Source organism: Mustela erminea, chromosome 10 (assembly GCF_009829155.1).
Source record: "Mustela erminea isolate mMusErm1 chromosome 10, mMusErm1.Pri, whole genome shotgun sequence".
In the NCBI taxonomy this organism is placed as follows: domain Eukaryota; kingdom Metazoa; phylum Chordata; class Mammalia; order Carnivora; family Mustelidae; genus Mustela; species Mustela erminea.
The window spans coordinates 75,656,367-75,671,166 of NC_045623.1; the positions used below are offsets into that span (position 1 = coordinate 75,656,367).

A 14,800-nucleotide genomic window follows, 5' to 3' on the forward strand; every position below is an offset into this window, starting at 1 on the left:
TCCCCTCCACTTCCCCAGGAGGAAACTGAGGCTCAGCAAACTCCTTTTGGCAAAGTCTCCCTTATCTAGTATTGGAACCCAGGTCTGACTCCCCAGGGAGGGAATTAAGGGGCCCAGATTTGTGTCTGCAGCCCTCAACACAAGCAGCCAAGTAGGGCTGACCAAACCAGTAGCCCAAGGAGCCTCCCTGGAGGAAGAATTACCCCTAGACCTCCAGTTCCAAGGATTAGGACCTGGGCCTTACCCAGCTGTGCCCATAGTCCCCAGAGGCACCGCTCCAAAGGCAATGGAATTTGCTCTGACTTCTCCCTGGGGGCAACGCAGGCGCAGAAGACCAGGGGCCTATAGGGCCAACTCCAGCCCCAGCCCCCCAAAGCGCCCCAGGTCTTCTGGCTTCATTCCAGGCTAGTCCGAAGTGGGCAACGACATCTGCTTCCTCCAAGGGCCCCAGCTGGGGGTTGGAGGGGGGGGCGGGGGGGACAGCAGGCAAGGGCGAAGGGGGCTCCTTTGTGGAGCCCACTCCCAGGGGTTATGGGGATCAATCATCTGAAAGCTGGAGAGACTTGTAATTTTATTCCCTGGGAGGAGGAGCCTGAGAAGTCGGCCAGTGGGGTGGGGATGAAATGGAGGAGGGGGGGGGACAGCGGCCAGGGGAGCTGTGTTCAGGGAGGGGAGGGACTTGGCTAGGTCTCCCAAGCTTTCTCCACTCTCCAAACTTTCACCAAACTCTTGGCCCCCGCCTCCCCGAAACCAAAACACAACAAGCTCTGGAGGAGCCGCGAGCGCAGCGGCGGGGCGGGCGGACTCGCAGCGGCACTGAGCCTCGGGAGGCTGATGCAACTTTCCCTTTAAGAAAGCCACCTGGGCGCACCGCGGTGCGGACCCAGCACGCCTGGGCCGGGGGCTGCAGCATGGTAAGAGGGCTTGGGGAAGGAAGCGCTGCGGCCCGCGCCTCTGTCTGTCCTGCCGTCGGTCTGGGTTTGGTGGCTCCTCGAGGCTAAGCCCTAGGACCAGCGGGCGTGAGTGTGTGTGTGTGTGTGTGTGTGTGTGTGTATGTATGATCGGGCTTGCATGCGGGCATCTGTGGGTAAGAGTGTGGGTGCACGCACGAGGATGTCTGTCTCGCCGCAAAGATCGGGGGTAGGTGCGCGCGTCTGGGTGTCACCGCTGTCACCAAGGAGCTAAAGCGAGCGAGAACGGATGGGGGGGCGCGCTCCCGAAGGGGGGGCGCTGCGTGCCGACGCCGGCTCGGTCGGGGGCGGCGGGCGCGGAGCTGTGCCGGCAGCGCCGGAACCAGAACGTGTCACGGTCCGTCTGGGGCGCCAGTGGGTCTGCGAGCCGGGGGCCTGCGGCGGCGGGGAACCGGCGGGCCGGGTCTGCGCCCCGCGTGCAGGCTCCCGCTCCATCTCTTCGCACCGCTGGCAGGCCTGTCTGCCTATCTGGCCCCTTCAGCCTGCCTGCCTCCCTATCTGCCCGCCCACCCACCGGCCCGGTTTGGGTTCCCGCGCGCCTGCGGGACCCGGGAAGCCGCGCCAGGGGGTCCCGACGCCCCCAGGATCTTTGTCCGCGGCTCCCGGCCACGGCTTTGGGAAGGGACTACGGCCGTGCAGTTATTTTGGGGCTGCTACTCCAGGGAAAATCCGCGCCCTCCCTACCCCAACCTTCGTTTCGGGTGCGTGTGGGGCGGGCCCGGGCGGCCACAGGTGAGGGCAGGGGCCTGGCAGCCGGGGGCGCCCACCCCCAGCCGGCGCCCCGCACCCCGCAGCCACCGCGGGGCGGTAGAAGGCGGCGGGGATGGGGCGGGACGGGAGGGGGCTAGCCAGGAGGGCCGGGAGGGGCCGGAGCCGGCCTGGGGGCGGGACAGGGGGCGGGCACCTCCGCGCCCCGGTACTTTTCCACCGCTGGGGCCGGGGGCGGGGCCGCCGCCTCCACACCAGCTGAGGGGCCCACACGTGGCGGCTGATGTAACACCGCCCCCCAACACCTCGCACCCTGATTAAAGCGGGCGCACCCCGCTTCGAGGAATCAGGGTGCTACAGGCGGTGCCGCAGCTCCAAGAGCGACCGCGCCCCTGCCTGCCGGCCCGGGGCCTCCTCGCAGTTCGCCCGCTGCTTCTTAAAGGAGCCGCGCCCCCTTTCGGGCCTGCTCTCCGCAGACCACGCCCCCTCGCTGGTCACTCTTAAAGGAGCCGCGTCCCCGGCTCGCTGACAGCTTCTGCACAAAGCCTGGGTCTATTTCCTTGCTGAAACAAGCTTGATGCTGCGGTTGTTAGAAGATAAAGGCTGGGGTGGATGTGGGGAGCGAGAAATAGAAAAGGAAAGAAGGACCTGAGACCTCCAAAGTGAGAGAGCATCGGAAGGTTGGAAAATAGTGGGTGAGGGAACCGGTTGGCGGCACTGAGCATGCCCGAGTGTTTCCAAGGACCGCAGAGAAAACGCCCCCTTAGTCGGCCTACACTGCGACTGCGGCGGTGCCCGCTCAGTGCCCAGCCCTGGGACACAGAAGAATCACACGTTTTCCCTGGAAGATCTCTCCAGTTCGTGGGGAGCGAGATCTGGACATAAGTAACCATGCCGCGACACTACATGTGACGAGCGTGTTAATGAGATGTACACGCTTTGGGGGTACAGCGAAAAGGTAACTGCAGCTGGAGGAGGAAGGAAGGCTTCTTGAAGAGAATGCTACTGGGACAGGTTTTGAAGCTGGGTAGGATCTATACAGATGGTAATGGGGACAAAGATGCTCAAGGAAGAGGGAATTGCCTGCAGGAACATGGAGGCAAGAACCTCTGGGAATGGTCCCACATGGCCACAGGTGGCTGCAGATAGCCAACTTGGGCTCCAGGCAAAACTAGAAGCCATCCCCTGCTCCCACAGCCCCTCTGCTCCAGCATCACAGTGAATAGAATTTATGTTTCCTCCTCTGTCTTTCTCCTAAACCATGAGGTCCTCCAAGGCTTGGCTCAGATGGACCCTTACAACCGATTGACAGATAGCTCCCTCGGGGAGAAGGAAAGACAGAGCAAAGGTCCTGGGACTGCCCTCTCACCATCCATCCTTGAGTGGCTCCCAGGCAGCTCACACCCAGCTCACCTGCCTCCCACTCTAAACCTGCAGCACCCCACACTCCTGTCCCTGGGCCTGGCACTGGCTTTTTCCTGTTGCTCCTGCAGAAACCAGAGATCCCCGCTTGTCCCTCACCTCCTGTGCAATTCATCACCAAGTTCTACCAATGTCAGCTTCTATATTTTTCTCAGATCTGTGCACCTCTTCCCACCCCATGGCCACCTTCCTCATCCACACCCCGTCATCGTGGCCTGGCCTCTTCCAGACTGTCTTCTCTCCCACTAACCACTCCTTCCCGTCCTTTCCCCACACTGTGTCTAGGGTGATGTTTTCAAAATACACCTTCTACCATTTGCTCTTGCCAGGTGCAACTCTGCCTTAAAGCCTTTGATCGAGACGATTGCCCTCGGGATAAAAATCAAAATCCAGGCTCCAAAGGCCCTGACCCTGTTTATCTGTCCACCTCCATCTTTGGCCACTTTCTCCCTGGCAATCTGAGCGCAGCCTCAGGGTCTTTGCACATATTTAATTTGTTTGAACCTCTCTTCCTGTTCTCTTCCTCATTGCCACTTTGCCTGAATAAGTCTCGCTGAGCCTCTAACATCGCTTCCTCAGGAAAGCCCCCTGTGACTCTCACACAAGGCCATGTCCCCTTGCTCCCAGCTCTCATGGAAGGATCTTTCTCCCTCAGCCTTTGATCATCTACATCTGAGTCACGAGTTTCCCTTTCCCCCTAGTCTGTTAGATGCAGGAGGGCAGAGACCAATGAGTTCTTGCTGCCCAGAACAGGTCTGGCCCAGAGCAAGCCTGAAATATTTGTGGAATAAATTAATTGAATTGTGACCAGCCCTAAATGCTCACTAAACAATCTAGGCCGTATCTGTTGGCTGTGGAGAACCATGAGGGGGAATCGGGACTTTAGGGCTTTGGGAAGCTCAATGAATCGGCTAGAGCGGGGGACGTGCAGTAGAGTCCAAAATTAAGCAGAAACTTCAGAACTTACAAAGGAAGTATTACTAGTCCCATCTTCCAGTTAGAGAAAACTGAGGCTTACAGAAGTTAAGTAACTTTCTCGGAATCATATACGTAGTAACTGGCAGAACCAGAATTCCACCCCAGGCCTACCAGGTCCCAGAGCCCAAGCTCTTCAACACATGCTAAACTAACTGCTTGCCAATGGTGGTCCATATGTGGTACTTTTTGAATGGATGGACAGGGCCATTTAACAGAAATGGCAGAAGTGGGAGAAGCAGCAAAGCTTTCTGACCAACTCATTTATTCTCCTGGAGCCACCACAAGCTGTCTTCTGGTCACCAGTAAACATTCTGAGCACAGGGACTGTATTTGTAGTCTGTGCTCAAGGATAACCTGAGTGAGAACACTCTGGAACCTGAGTTCCTGAGCAGAGTGCCCTCAGTTTATTTACCTAGTGAGGGGACATAATAATTACTAACCCAAGAGGTATATTTGAATATTGCCATGGGCTGTTATTACCATTTGTTGGCTGAAGAGGGACAGCTTTGGGTAAGTCAGATCTAGAGTTTACAGCTTAAGGAGGGGTGCAGTGAGTGAGGAGGACAAGGGTATGACCTTCTAAAGGGGCACAGACACCCTCTTCTCCTGACTGCCCCCAGAAGACCAAAGCCCTGTTCAGGGACCTCTTTAGGAGGGCTCTTTGAGAGGCAGAGAGGCCAGATGGGGTGACTGACGAAAGGGAAATGGTTACAGGTCTTATCCATGCCCATACCCCTTCCGGCACCCACCTTGGAGAGAAGACTATGCAGGAACCAAGTGGCAGGGGCCAAGTCCTAAGGAATCCAAGAGCTGATTTTCACAGGCAGGGAGCTGCCTCCTTGTCCCTTCTGGCCTTCTAAAACCTTCCTGGGCCTATAGGAGAGAGGGGGCCCTTGACAGGTGGCTGTGGGTGGGGCAGAGTAGCACCGAACAGCCTTGGGAGAAGAGTCTGCTCCCTGGGAGGATAGAGAAGGCCCCAGAAGCTGAACCCAGTCCCTCCTGGGACCAGGCACTATGGAGGTTGAACATCCTTGTCCACCTAATCCAGGTTTTCCTCCCATGAGAGAATTCCTTGAGGCTCATTGAAGGTTGAATCCTCTCCTGAGGCTTCTCAAAAACGAGCCCCTATTGCATCCGTGTCTGACATTAAACCTTATACACCAGCTCGGCCATGGCCGTGTGGTCACTCCTTCCGTTTGTCCGCCACCTCCACTCGTCACGCCCACCCTGCATCTCAGATGCTTCCTCTAAGGTCTCTGGCTGGCCTGGACCGTCATTCCAATACCTCAGTCTCACCCATTGCCCTTCAATCCCATTTGAGCAAGACATTCTGCTTGTGTGCCCTGGGCTAGGGGGCAGGCATGGAAGGTAAATGAAACAAGGACCCAACCCACGGTGAATGCACAGACTCAGGTTGATGGACAGAAACAAACAAGTCTAGTATGAGCTGATAAGGACACCAGCAGAAACCTGCTAAAAAAAGAAAGGAGGAAGTAGTTTGTTCACTCTGGTTGGGGAGAGTGCCAGAAAAGGCTACAGAGAAGATGTAACATTTCAGCGTGGTTCTAAAGGATTTGCAGAATTTTACTGGATGAGCAGGAAGGAAGACGTTGTAGGCAGGGGAAGGCCTGAGGCAGGGCAGGGAGGTGGTCCCGCGCACCACATGTTTGGTGTTCACAGAGCCTGTGGTCCAGGTCCAGCTTGCCCGGCTGTTCTGGAGCCCCAGAGGAGTGGCACCAGGATGAGGAAGGAGCGTCCTGGCTGCCTGGCTGGGGTGAGCTCGGGGAGCACGTGCTGATCCATGCTGACTCCCCTTCAGGAGAAAGGTTGAACCATCCACACAGACGATGAAGGAATTGGACCCTGTCCCAGTCCTGTGTTCACTTTTTAATCTTTTATAGAATTGGGCATCTGGAGAGTCAAAAATAGACCTTTGCCCATTGGGACAGGACGCCTGGAGACCAAGGGATTCAAGGGAAGGGTTGGAAGAAGGGTTAGAAAGGAGTTGATCGAGGGTCATCCAGAAAGGACCAGATGGGAAAGGGCCTGGCAGAGGGTGGGCCAGCCTGGGAGGGGAGTGAGGGCCTGCCAGCAGGTGGCCCGGGCCCAGCACTACCTGTCCTGGAGAGCTCTGACCACCCCACCTGGCTTGCCCTCACTTTCCTGGGCCAGGTTCCCACCCTGCTCTCTGCTCTCTCCACAGCTCTTGAGGTCTGTGGTCTGAAAGGTGCTGGAAGCAGAGCCTGTGAGCGTGGTCCAGGACTCCAGGGCCCCCCCAACCTGCTGCTGCCATGGTAGGAAAAGGTGCCAAAGGGATGCTGGTGAGTACAGGACCCAGACTGCAGGGAGGAAGGGGGGATCAAGAGCACTGCCCCCCCGGAGACCTTCTGCCGGCTGCCTGCCATAACAGGAGGGCCGAGGGGGCTTCTTGGGGCCCTGAGTCTAGCTGCACTGCTGGGGCTCCTGAGTAGTAGGGCTGTCCCAGGCCCCAAGTAGGCAGCCCCTTACCCGACAGGCTCAATGGTATTGCAGCTCTGTGCCCATAAAAGAGCCAATGCTGCCACAGAGCCCACGACGGCACATCAGGAGGCAGGAACGCACACCCCATCCTCATTACGAGAGGTGCTCTGGCCAACAAGACAGGAGGACACCCAGGACCATCACATAGTTGGGCCCCAGTACCCCACCCCCACCCCGTGCTCTGCCCACCACACGGAGCATTCCGTATGTGCGAACCCAGGGGTCTTCAGACCCTGTCTGGTTTTTCTCTCCTTCCCTGGTTCCTTCTCACTCTGAAAAGGAACAGAGAACAATTCGTTTGAATCCTCTTCCAAGGCCTCAGAAAACTCCCCTCTCCCCCTTCCCCAAGCCATGGCCTTTCCTTTGCCCACGGCTACAGAGCACAGGAGCGGTGGTAGTGAGGCCCCACGAGAGGCAGCAGGCAAGGGCCGGGCGTGGTCAGGGCTTGAAGGAGGAAGACTCGCCGATGGACAGAGCAGGTTGGCACCGGAAGCAGGAACCAGGAAAAAGATGTCAGATCCTGTTCCAAGAGCAGTGGTTGTGTTTCTTCTGTTGGGATCTTGCCTCGGGGACAAACTAGATGGGGCAGCTGTCAGGGGAGGAAACCAGCGACGATCGCAACCCTGCCCTTGGCACCTCTCTCGCCCACATCAATTCCTTCCATTGCTTTTCTCATTCTGTGAAGGACTGACTGGCCTAGGGTCTCTGCAGAGCTCCCCCACTCCCTAAATAGGTCCTGTCTCTCACCAGAGATTTCTGGGGCTCTGAGTACTTGGTCCAGAGAAATGGCTTGGGAGCGGAAATGGGCAGTTTCGCTCCAGGGTAAGGACCCTCCATTCTACCCGTTCTGAACGTCTAGCATTCAGTCCCTCAGGCCTGCTCTGGCCTGGCTCCTACCTCGTTGGAACACGTCTGAATGAGCCAAGCTTCCGAAAGTACTCCCGAGCCAGCCTGAACTCAGGGTGTTCACAGATGGGCGGGGAGGAAGTCTCGTGATGGGGTCAAAATGGCCTCCCTTTCCCAGAGAACTCTGGGAATCGCCACAGGCCCCTCATCCGTAGGAAGTGGGGTGTGGCTCTGCCCCAGGCTACATGGAGATTCTGAGCCCCATGAAACCTAAGAAACCCTCGGAGGATTCCCCGGCTGCTCTTCTGTCTTGGGAGTGACCCTGAAAGGACTGGTGGGAGCAAGCAGTCGAGATGCGGGCCACAGAGGGAGCATGAATCACAGTGTCCCATAATCCCTGCCCCGATCTGGGCTTCCCGGACTTCGGGCCCTGCCCGGCCAGCCTGTCTGTAGAAGGGAGTGCTGCCCTGGGACGCCCGTTCCCAGCCCCAGGATGTGCCTAAAGATAGCTGGGGCTCGGATGCCCTCTGCCCTTTGGCTTCTGCCCGCCACTGCTGGTTTGAGGCCCATAACATCTGTCCCCTGGGTTCCCCCCATCCCCCACCACAGCGGTTGCTAGAGATTCTATTCCTGCCTCTTTCTCAGTTCTGCTGATGACCTTGGGCTACTCTGTTTTCGGGCCCCAGTTTGGAAACGGAAGCCATCTCCATTCAGGGCCTGTCTCTAGGACACAGGCTGCGAGGGGCGCCATCCCTCCTGGCTAGCTGAGTCAGCCCGTTTTTTAGGTGTCTGTGCTCCCCTAAGGGCAGAGAGCTAAGGACACTCCTTTCAGACATGCCTTCCTCTCCATGCTGGCGAAAGGCAGAAGAGGCTAGTGAGGGCCACGCATGTAAGCTGCATGGACGGTCCCAGGCCTGTGGCTTCTTTTGCCAGTTGTAACCTGGTATGCGGGGATGGGGTAGTTAACCCCTGTCACTGGGTCACTCCTTCCATCCCCTTTCTCTCCGGTTTGGGTGTGAGGACATGGGTCCCTCCTCTGCCCCCATCCCCAGGCTCTCTTCGGTGTCAGCAGACACCCTCTGTCATCCTTGGAACTCCTGCCCTCTCTCTATGGGGCAGGGGCCTGGCAGGGAAGCAAGGCCCTCTTCAGCACGTGCCCAGGCCCACATGCCTGCTGCACGTGTCCCTCCCCCACCCCCAGCCCAGATGGTCTCTGCCGGTCTAGCTCAGCTGCCTCCCTCACGCCTCAGCAGCTCCTAGGACAGGGCCATGAGAGAACCCAGCTGGCCAGGGTGCCTCCAAGCCTGGGAGCAGCTGGGATGCTTGGGGGCACTGGGGGATGGGTGGGGTGATACTTGCATGGAGATCTAGTGCCTCTGTACCCACATGGGGCGGGGGCTGCCTGAGGCTCAGAGGACAGGGAGCTGGGGGAGAGGAGCCTAGGACAGGAGAACCCCACTGGGATCGGCTGTAACCACATGGCCTCCCAGCAAGGTCACCAGCTGGCTGATTTGGTCCCCTCCCTGTGCCTGCTCCCCACTGACAGAGTCTTGGCCAACAGAGGCCTTGGTGAGCCTCACTGGCCTCTCCCTGTGTCTTTGAGCACCCTGGTCGCTCTTATCATTGGGCAACCTTGCGATGATTAAGAGCAGAGTCACCTGGGCTAGGGCGGTAGGCGCCAGAGCATCTAAATCATCCCAGAAGCCTTTGCAGGCACCACAGGCACCCGGGGCTGCCCCGCCCTGACCCGCTCAGTTGGGCTTTGACAGGAGGATTTGTACAGTTTGTACATCTCTTATTTGCGATGCCCATCACAGGGCCTGGCACACAGTGAGTCCTCCCCCAGCCCACAGCCTGACATGAGGCAAGTGCTCAGCTAATAGGGGCTTGGCACATGCTGGGAGTTTACCAAGCACAGGGTTTGGCTGACGTTAGGCACTTCCTAGGGGAAGAGCCTGTCCTCGGCTAGGCCCTCACCGAGCACCAGCCCCAGCACTTGGGAGGTGCTCACCCAGGACAGACTCTACATGTATTGGGCGCCCATCTGTCAGTGCCAGGCGCACAGTGGGTCCTCCCGCAGCTCCACGCGGGGCATACCATGGGTCCTTACCTGGTACGGAATTTGGCCTACATGGGCTACTCCTCTGGCACAGGACCTAGCCCACCGCTGGGGTTTGCTGGTGTTGGGCTGATAGGAAGAGGTGCTCTCTTCATCCCGGCTTGGCACCGTGCGTATCCTTATAGCTCAGACTTTGCGCATCGTGGGCCCTCTGCTAACACAGGTCCCGGCCCACAGTGAGTGCTTTCCAAACACAGGTCCGGGGTGGTACAGCAGGTACAGCTTTCCTAGATCGGCGCCTGGCACACAGTAGGTACTCTCTTAGCTCAGGGACTGGCACATAGTGAGTGCTCTTCTTATAGGAGGCCTAGCCCAGAGTTGGGGCTCTCTTAGCCAGGACAGCCTGAACAGTGGCCTAGGTAATCAACCAGGTGATTGGAGACATGTAACTACACCCTCCCTGTGAAATGGACGATATCTAGATCCAGAGGAAAAGGCTCCATGTTCCTGAGGCCTCCTCTCTGGACCTAAGATCCTGCCCTCCCTTCCCCTTGGTCTCCTTCCCCTCCCCACCTTCCTGGGAGCACACCTGCTCCATCCTGTGCCCTCCCCTCTGCTCACAGGGCTTCCCTGCAGCCCTTGCCCTGTTCAGTCCTAGCTCTGCAGGACCTTCACCCTGGAGGCACAGGGCACAACAAAGCAACTAGATTCCTTGCCCCTCTGGAGGCATGCCCACTCTTATTAAGAAAAGTCAGGGGTGGGGGCTGGGGGAGTCGGCCTCCCAAAGTGGGGCTGGAGCAGCTGGATCCCACTAATGAGGCCTCATTACGGCCAGGGCCCAGCTGGGCTGCTGCCGCCTCCTGTCCCCATGGCCAGGGCCAGAGAAAGCCGTCCAGCCAGGGCTGCCTGTTCTGGGCACCCTGCCCAGGCCAGAGCAGCCAGAGCCGGAGCCCACCCTGGGTGGAAGTGAGCATTTGGGCATCATGGGTGACTGGGCCTTCCTGAAGGCAGTGGCCCAGCCAGGGCCTTGGCCCGTAGTCTGTGCGCACAGGAAGCCAGCAGAGTGTGTCTGGGGACCTGGCTGCGTGAGGCTGGTTCAGTGAGACACTGAAGTCAGTAGGGTCTCAGACCATTCTTGGGAGACTTGCTTGAGCCAAAGCTTGTCTCTATCTATCCCCAAATATGGCACTAATATCAAGGGATGGGTCTACATCAAGGTGTGGAGGGATGAAATGAATTTTTATATATATATATATATATATATATATATGGCCCATAGTAAGCACTCACTATGTGTTATCTATTACAGTTACTGCTAATTCTCACTAGACTCGGTGATGGGTGGATGTTATCCTTATTTCAGAGATGAGGAAGCTAAGACCAGACATATTAAGTGATTTGCCTGTCTATATGGTGAGAAACTGGCTGTGCTGGGGTTTAAACCAGGTCTGTCTGACTCTAAATCTTGTGCCTTTTTTTGTTTGCTTAAAGCCATTCTTAAAAAAAAAAAAAAAAGCCATCCTGACATGTTCCCTTCAAGGTCACCGTACTTACCAAGCTCACAGAAAGGGCTAGGTTTTCTTTACATCAGAATGCATGCTTCCAGTTGGTGGATGTTTGCTAAGATTGTACCATGTGCCCGGCCCTCTGCCGACCTATCCATTTCCAAAGAGAGGTTCGCCTTTCGGAGATTGGAACACTCTTGTCTGCCTTCCTGACTGCTGGTCTGTGGCATCTCAGCATCAGCTGGAGACGGACCTGTGAGTGTGGTGTCAGAGAAGTGGGACTGGATGGGTCTGAGTGACATCCTGCCCCAGTGACAGGGACACCTGCTGGACGGAACCCAGCCCACACAGCACAGACTCCCAGAGCAACACGTCAGGCTCTGGGCAATGCAGTACAGATCTCTGAGAGTCCTAATCCATGGATCCTCCTTTGCCTGGACTCTGTGGTGACCACTCTCTGGGCTGGTACCATCTTTCTTAGGATAGGTGACCGGGTAGTTCCTGGGACCAGAGCTTTCTTACATGGTCAGCCACATTCTCCTGTGAGGACCTCAATCATCTTGGCTGGTTGAGGGTCTCCAGCTCTTGCAGGAGGGGGGAAACAGCTCCAGGGCCCACCCCCCTTCCCCCAACCCGCATCACTCTAGGCAGTCTAAGGTGCTTTGTTAGGGCCCTGTGGACTATGCACCCCCCTTCTTCCTGCCCTTCACCAGGCCTAGTGCCCAATGGCACCCAACCACCCTACCAGGAGCCCACCAAGTGCCAGGCTTGGGAGCTCAGAAGCATCTGGGCCCTGAGGCCGCTCACTCTCTTACGCGCTCGCTCTGCCTCACTCTGTGTTGTGAGTGTGTGTGTGTTTTGTTCCAATAACTTGCTGGGAACAAGAGAAAAACACAACAAACCCCACGCCTCACTCCAGCTCCAGAGCACCGCGCTGGGCTGCTGTAGGGACTGGCCGGAGGGGGAGGGCCAGAGGAGGGGGAGGCAGAGCTTCGGGAGGAGACGAGGTGAAAGTAATTGACGCTGCCCAGCCGGCAGTGGGAGAGGCAGGGATGCGGCAGTGTCGCCTGGAGCTGGCAGAGGTGTGAATGAGCAGCGGAGAGGGCACATCCTGGGATGGCCTCGGCTTGTGGACCTGTGGCCCCCTCCTCTCCAGAACAGGTCAGTCACCTTCCAGAAGGTTGAGCACCCCCCTCCTGGAGCCAGGCGGTGTGGGAGGCTGGGCTGGGGGTGGGGAGAGGGGCTGAGTGGTCTGTGCCAGGGAGGGGCAGGCACAGCCAGCCAGGGAGACAGACACCAGCAAAAGTGACCCAGAAACTTACAACTGTGCAAAGGAGTGCAGGAAGAGTTAGCTGTGTGGTGGGGGCCTGGGGGAGGAGAGTTGGGGGGGGGGTTGCGGGCTCCCCCAGCCCAAGGACCTGCTGAGAATCTGCTCTGTGTATCAAAGCTGCATTGTCCCAGCTCCCGGGGAGACGGGCCGGAGGTGCCCAGGAATTGTACTAATCAATACAGCCCCATTGTCCGTGCCACGGCAGTTACTCCTATGGGGAGAGTGAGCGAGGGGGTAGGGAGACGTGGTACATGGACTCAGCAGTGACAGTGGGGGAAGAGGAGGGGATGAGGATCTCCGCTGGGAGGAAAGAGACCCCAGAGAACATTCACCAGTGTCCGCGGCAAGTGCCCGGATGAGGTGGGCACCCTGTGGCCTCCTCCCTGGAAGCTGGGGTTGGGCAAAGATGTTGGGGAAAATGGGGCTGATGGCAGCAAGGGTGAGGGGGACAGGGAGAGCCATCCTCCCCACCCTGTAGAGCATCCTGATTTGACCTTCAGAAGGCAAGAGAAGGAATGTCTTCTGGCGAGACGCAGGTTGGGTCCCGGAGAAGCATTATGCAGAGCTGCCCTCGGACCTCAGAACTGCCAGGGTCACAGACCAGAGCCACTTCTCTGAGTGCCAGCCCCACTGCCAACTGCCTGGAGTAGAGACTGCCCACAGCCGCTGCACGTGAGGCCGGGCTGCTGGACTTCTCCAGGCCCACCCAGTGTTCCCCACCACTGCTCCTCAGGGCCTGGAGCGGAGCTGGGCGTGCCTGGGAGTGCCCCTTCTGTCTGCCGTCCGTAGTGTTGGCGTGTCTCTCTCCACTAATTAGGGCTCTGGGCGAGACAGCACAGGGTATCCCCTTGCCTCTCTCACCTGCTCTACGAAGGCTTAGACTCCTAACGGGTGCCCAGAGTTTTCTCTGAAGCTCTCCTGGAGGCCAGAGGCACTCACAGCCCCCGGGTACTGTGCGAGCCTCAGGCAGATTTTCCCATGGTCCTGTCCCTCCACCTCGGGTCCCTCTTTCCTGGATCTGGATCAGCGAGGCCAGATGAAGGACGGAAGGCTCTGTCATTGCAGGGCAGCGCTACGTAAGGGCCAGCCTGGCCCCTGGACCAAGGGGAGAGAACTTGGGGGAACAAGAATCTAGGGGTATGAGGCCGTTGTGAGGTCTTCTAAAGCGGCCGCAATTTACTGTAATGGCATTCCTGTCTGAATTCCCTGATGGGGCTCAGAGAAAGTTGCCAGTGATCTGGATTTGGCTCAAGGTCAGTCTGGGATGTGGGGTCTTGTCTGTCCTCCTTCATAAAGTTTGTCTTGGATGGGACTTCATCCCATGAGCAAACCCTGGGGCTGTGGAGTTCTGAATCAGAGGCCTGCTGGATCCCAGCGGGGCCCGCCCAGCCAGGCAGCTCCAGGATTCTTCTGTGTCCACCGAGAGCAGGAGGAGGGAGCTCACAATTCACAAAAATATCCAGTGGACCCTGATCCGGGAGGGCGGGAGTCAGGAGCCAGAGGAAAGCCGTAGCCCAGGGTAGAAATCCGGGCTCTGTCCCAGTCTGTGCATGGAAAAAAGAGGGGGTGCCTCCCGTGTTGGTGGTTACCTCTGGGCGGGGGCTCTGCGGCTTTGTTTCCTCTTCACTCTTTGCTGTGGGTTCCCGTTTTTTGGTGATAAGCTTATAATTAGAAGAATAAGCTTCTAATTAGAAGAAAAACAATAAAATTTAAAAAATCATTTAGAAAGTTAGTGGGAACTAATGGGAGATTCAGAAGAGAGTCAGAAATAGGAAAATTCCAGGCAAGGCAGAACTACAGAGGCTAGTAGATCTGTTGAGGTGGCCTGGTCTGTGAACGGATTTCATAGTTAAGGATGCTGAGTCGCAGGGAGTGGAAATGACTTGCCCAGAATCTCTGGGGTAGCAAGATCTAGAATGCTGGGGTTCTCACTCCTGGCCCAGGGTCCTGCCCTGCCAAGCCCAAGGCATGGTGGGGAGATCTGGATTCTGCCCTCGGAGCTGAACATCGCTTGTTCCAGGAGCTGATCTAGCGGGGACTAAGCCAGGCACGGGGCTGTGTAAAGGACTTATGTAAGTGATTGTTCTGTATGGCTCACCTGGCTAGGCAGGCATGGGGTGGGAGGTGACAAGTCCTTGTGTGGGACCGGACCCTGCTGCCTCAGGGACTGCTCCTAAGGGGAAGGGCATCGGTGCATGTGTGGTCTTATGTGAGGGTCTTACGTGCGTTTGTCTATATATGGTTGGGCATCGTGGAGGAGGACCAGCCAGCCTACCGCTCTCAACCATGGAAAGAAAGCCCCAGAGCCTGCCTTCTACTTCGCGTGGGGAGCTTGGGCACAGGGCAGGGCTGTCCCTATCCACCGGTCAGGCCCATGGTCATGGAGTCCCAGGTGAGGGTGGGGGCTATCTAGGGAGCCTGGGGAGGAAGCACCAGCCCACTATGGTTTAATTCATCACCG

The 14,800-nt window shown here is 57.6% G+C and overlaps 1 protein-coding gene across 8 annotated transcripts in view; it reads left to right on the forward strand.

The window, feature by feature from the left end:
• The first annotated feature begins 664 nt into the window (after nucleotides 1-664).
• Nucleotides 665-14,800, forward strand: part of SLC6A9 (solute carrier family 6 member 9) — a 31,230-nt gene continuing 17,094 nt past the window's right edge. For 3 of the 8 annotated variants that reach the window (XM_032361476.1, XM_032361478.1, XM_032361480.1), the window contains exons 1-2: nucleotides 1,866-2,637; nucleotides 6,283-6,400. In XM_032361476.1, coding sequence (XP_032217367.1) covers nucleotides 6,371-6,400 — 30 coding nt within the window. In that variant the 5' untranslated portion in view covers nucleotides 1,866-2,637; nucleotides 6,283-6,370. Of the gene's footprint in view, nucleotides 915-948; nucleotides 1,141-1,865; nucleotides 2,638-6,282; nucleotides 6,401-11,889; nucleotides 12,190-14,800 lie in introns of those variants that run through there. The other 5 variants (XM_032361474.1, XM_032361479.1, XM_032361475.1 and 2 more) reach the window with 4 other exon arrangements.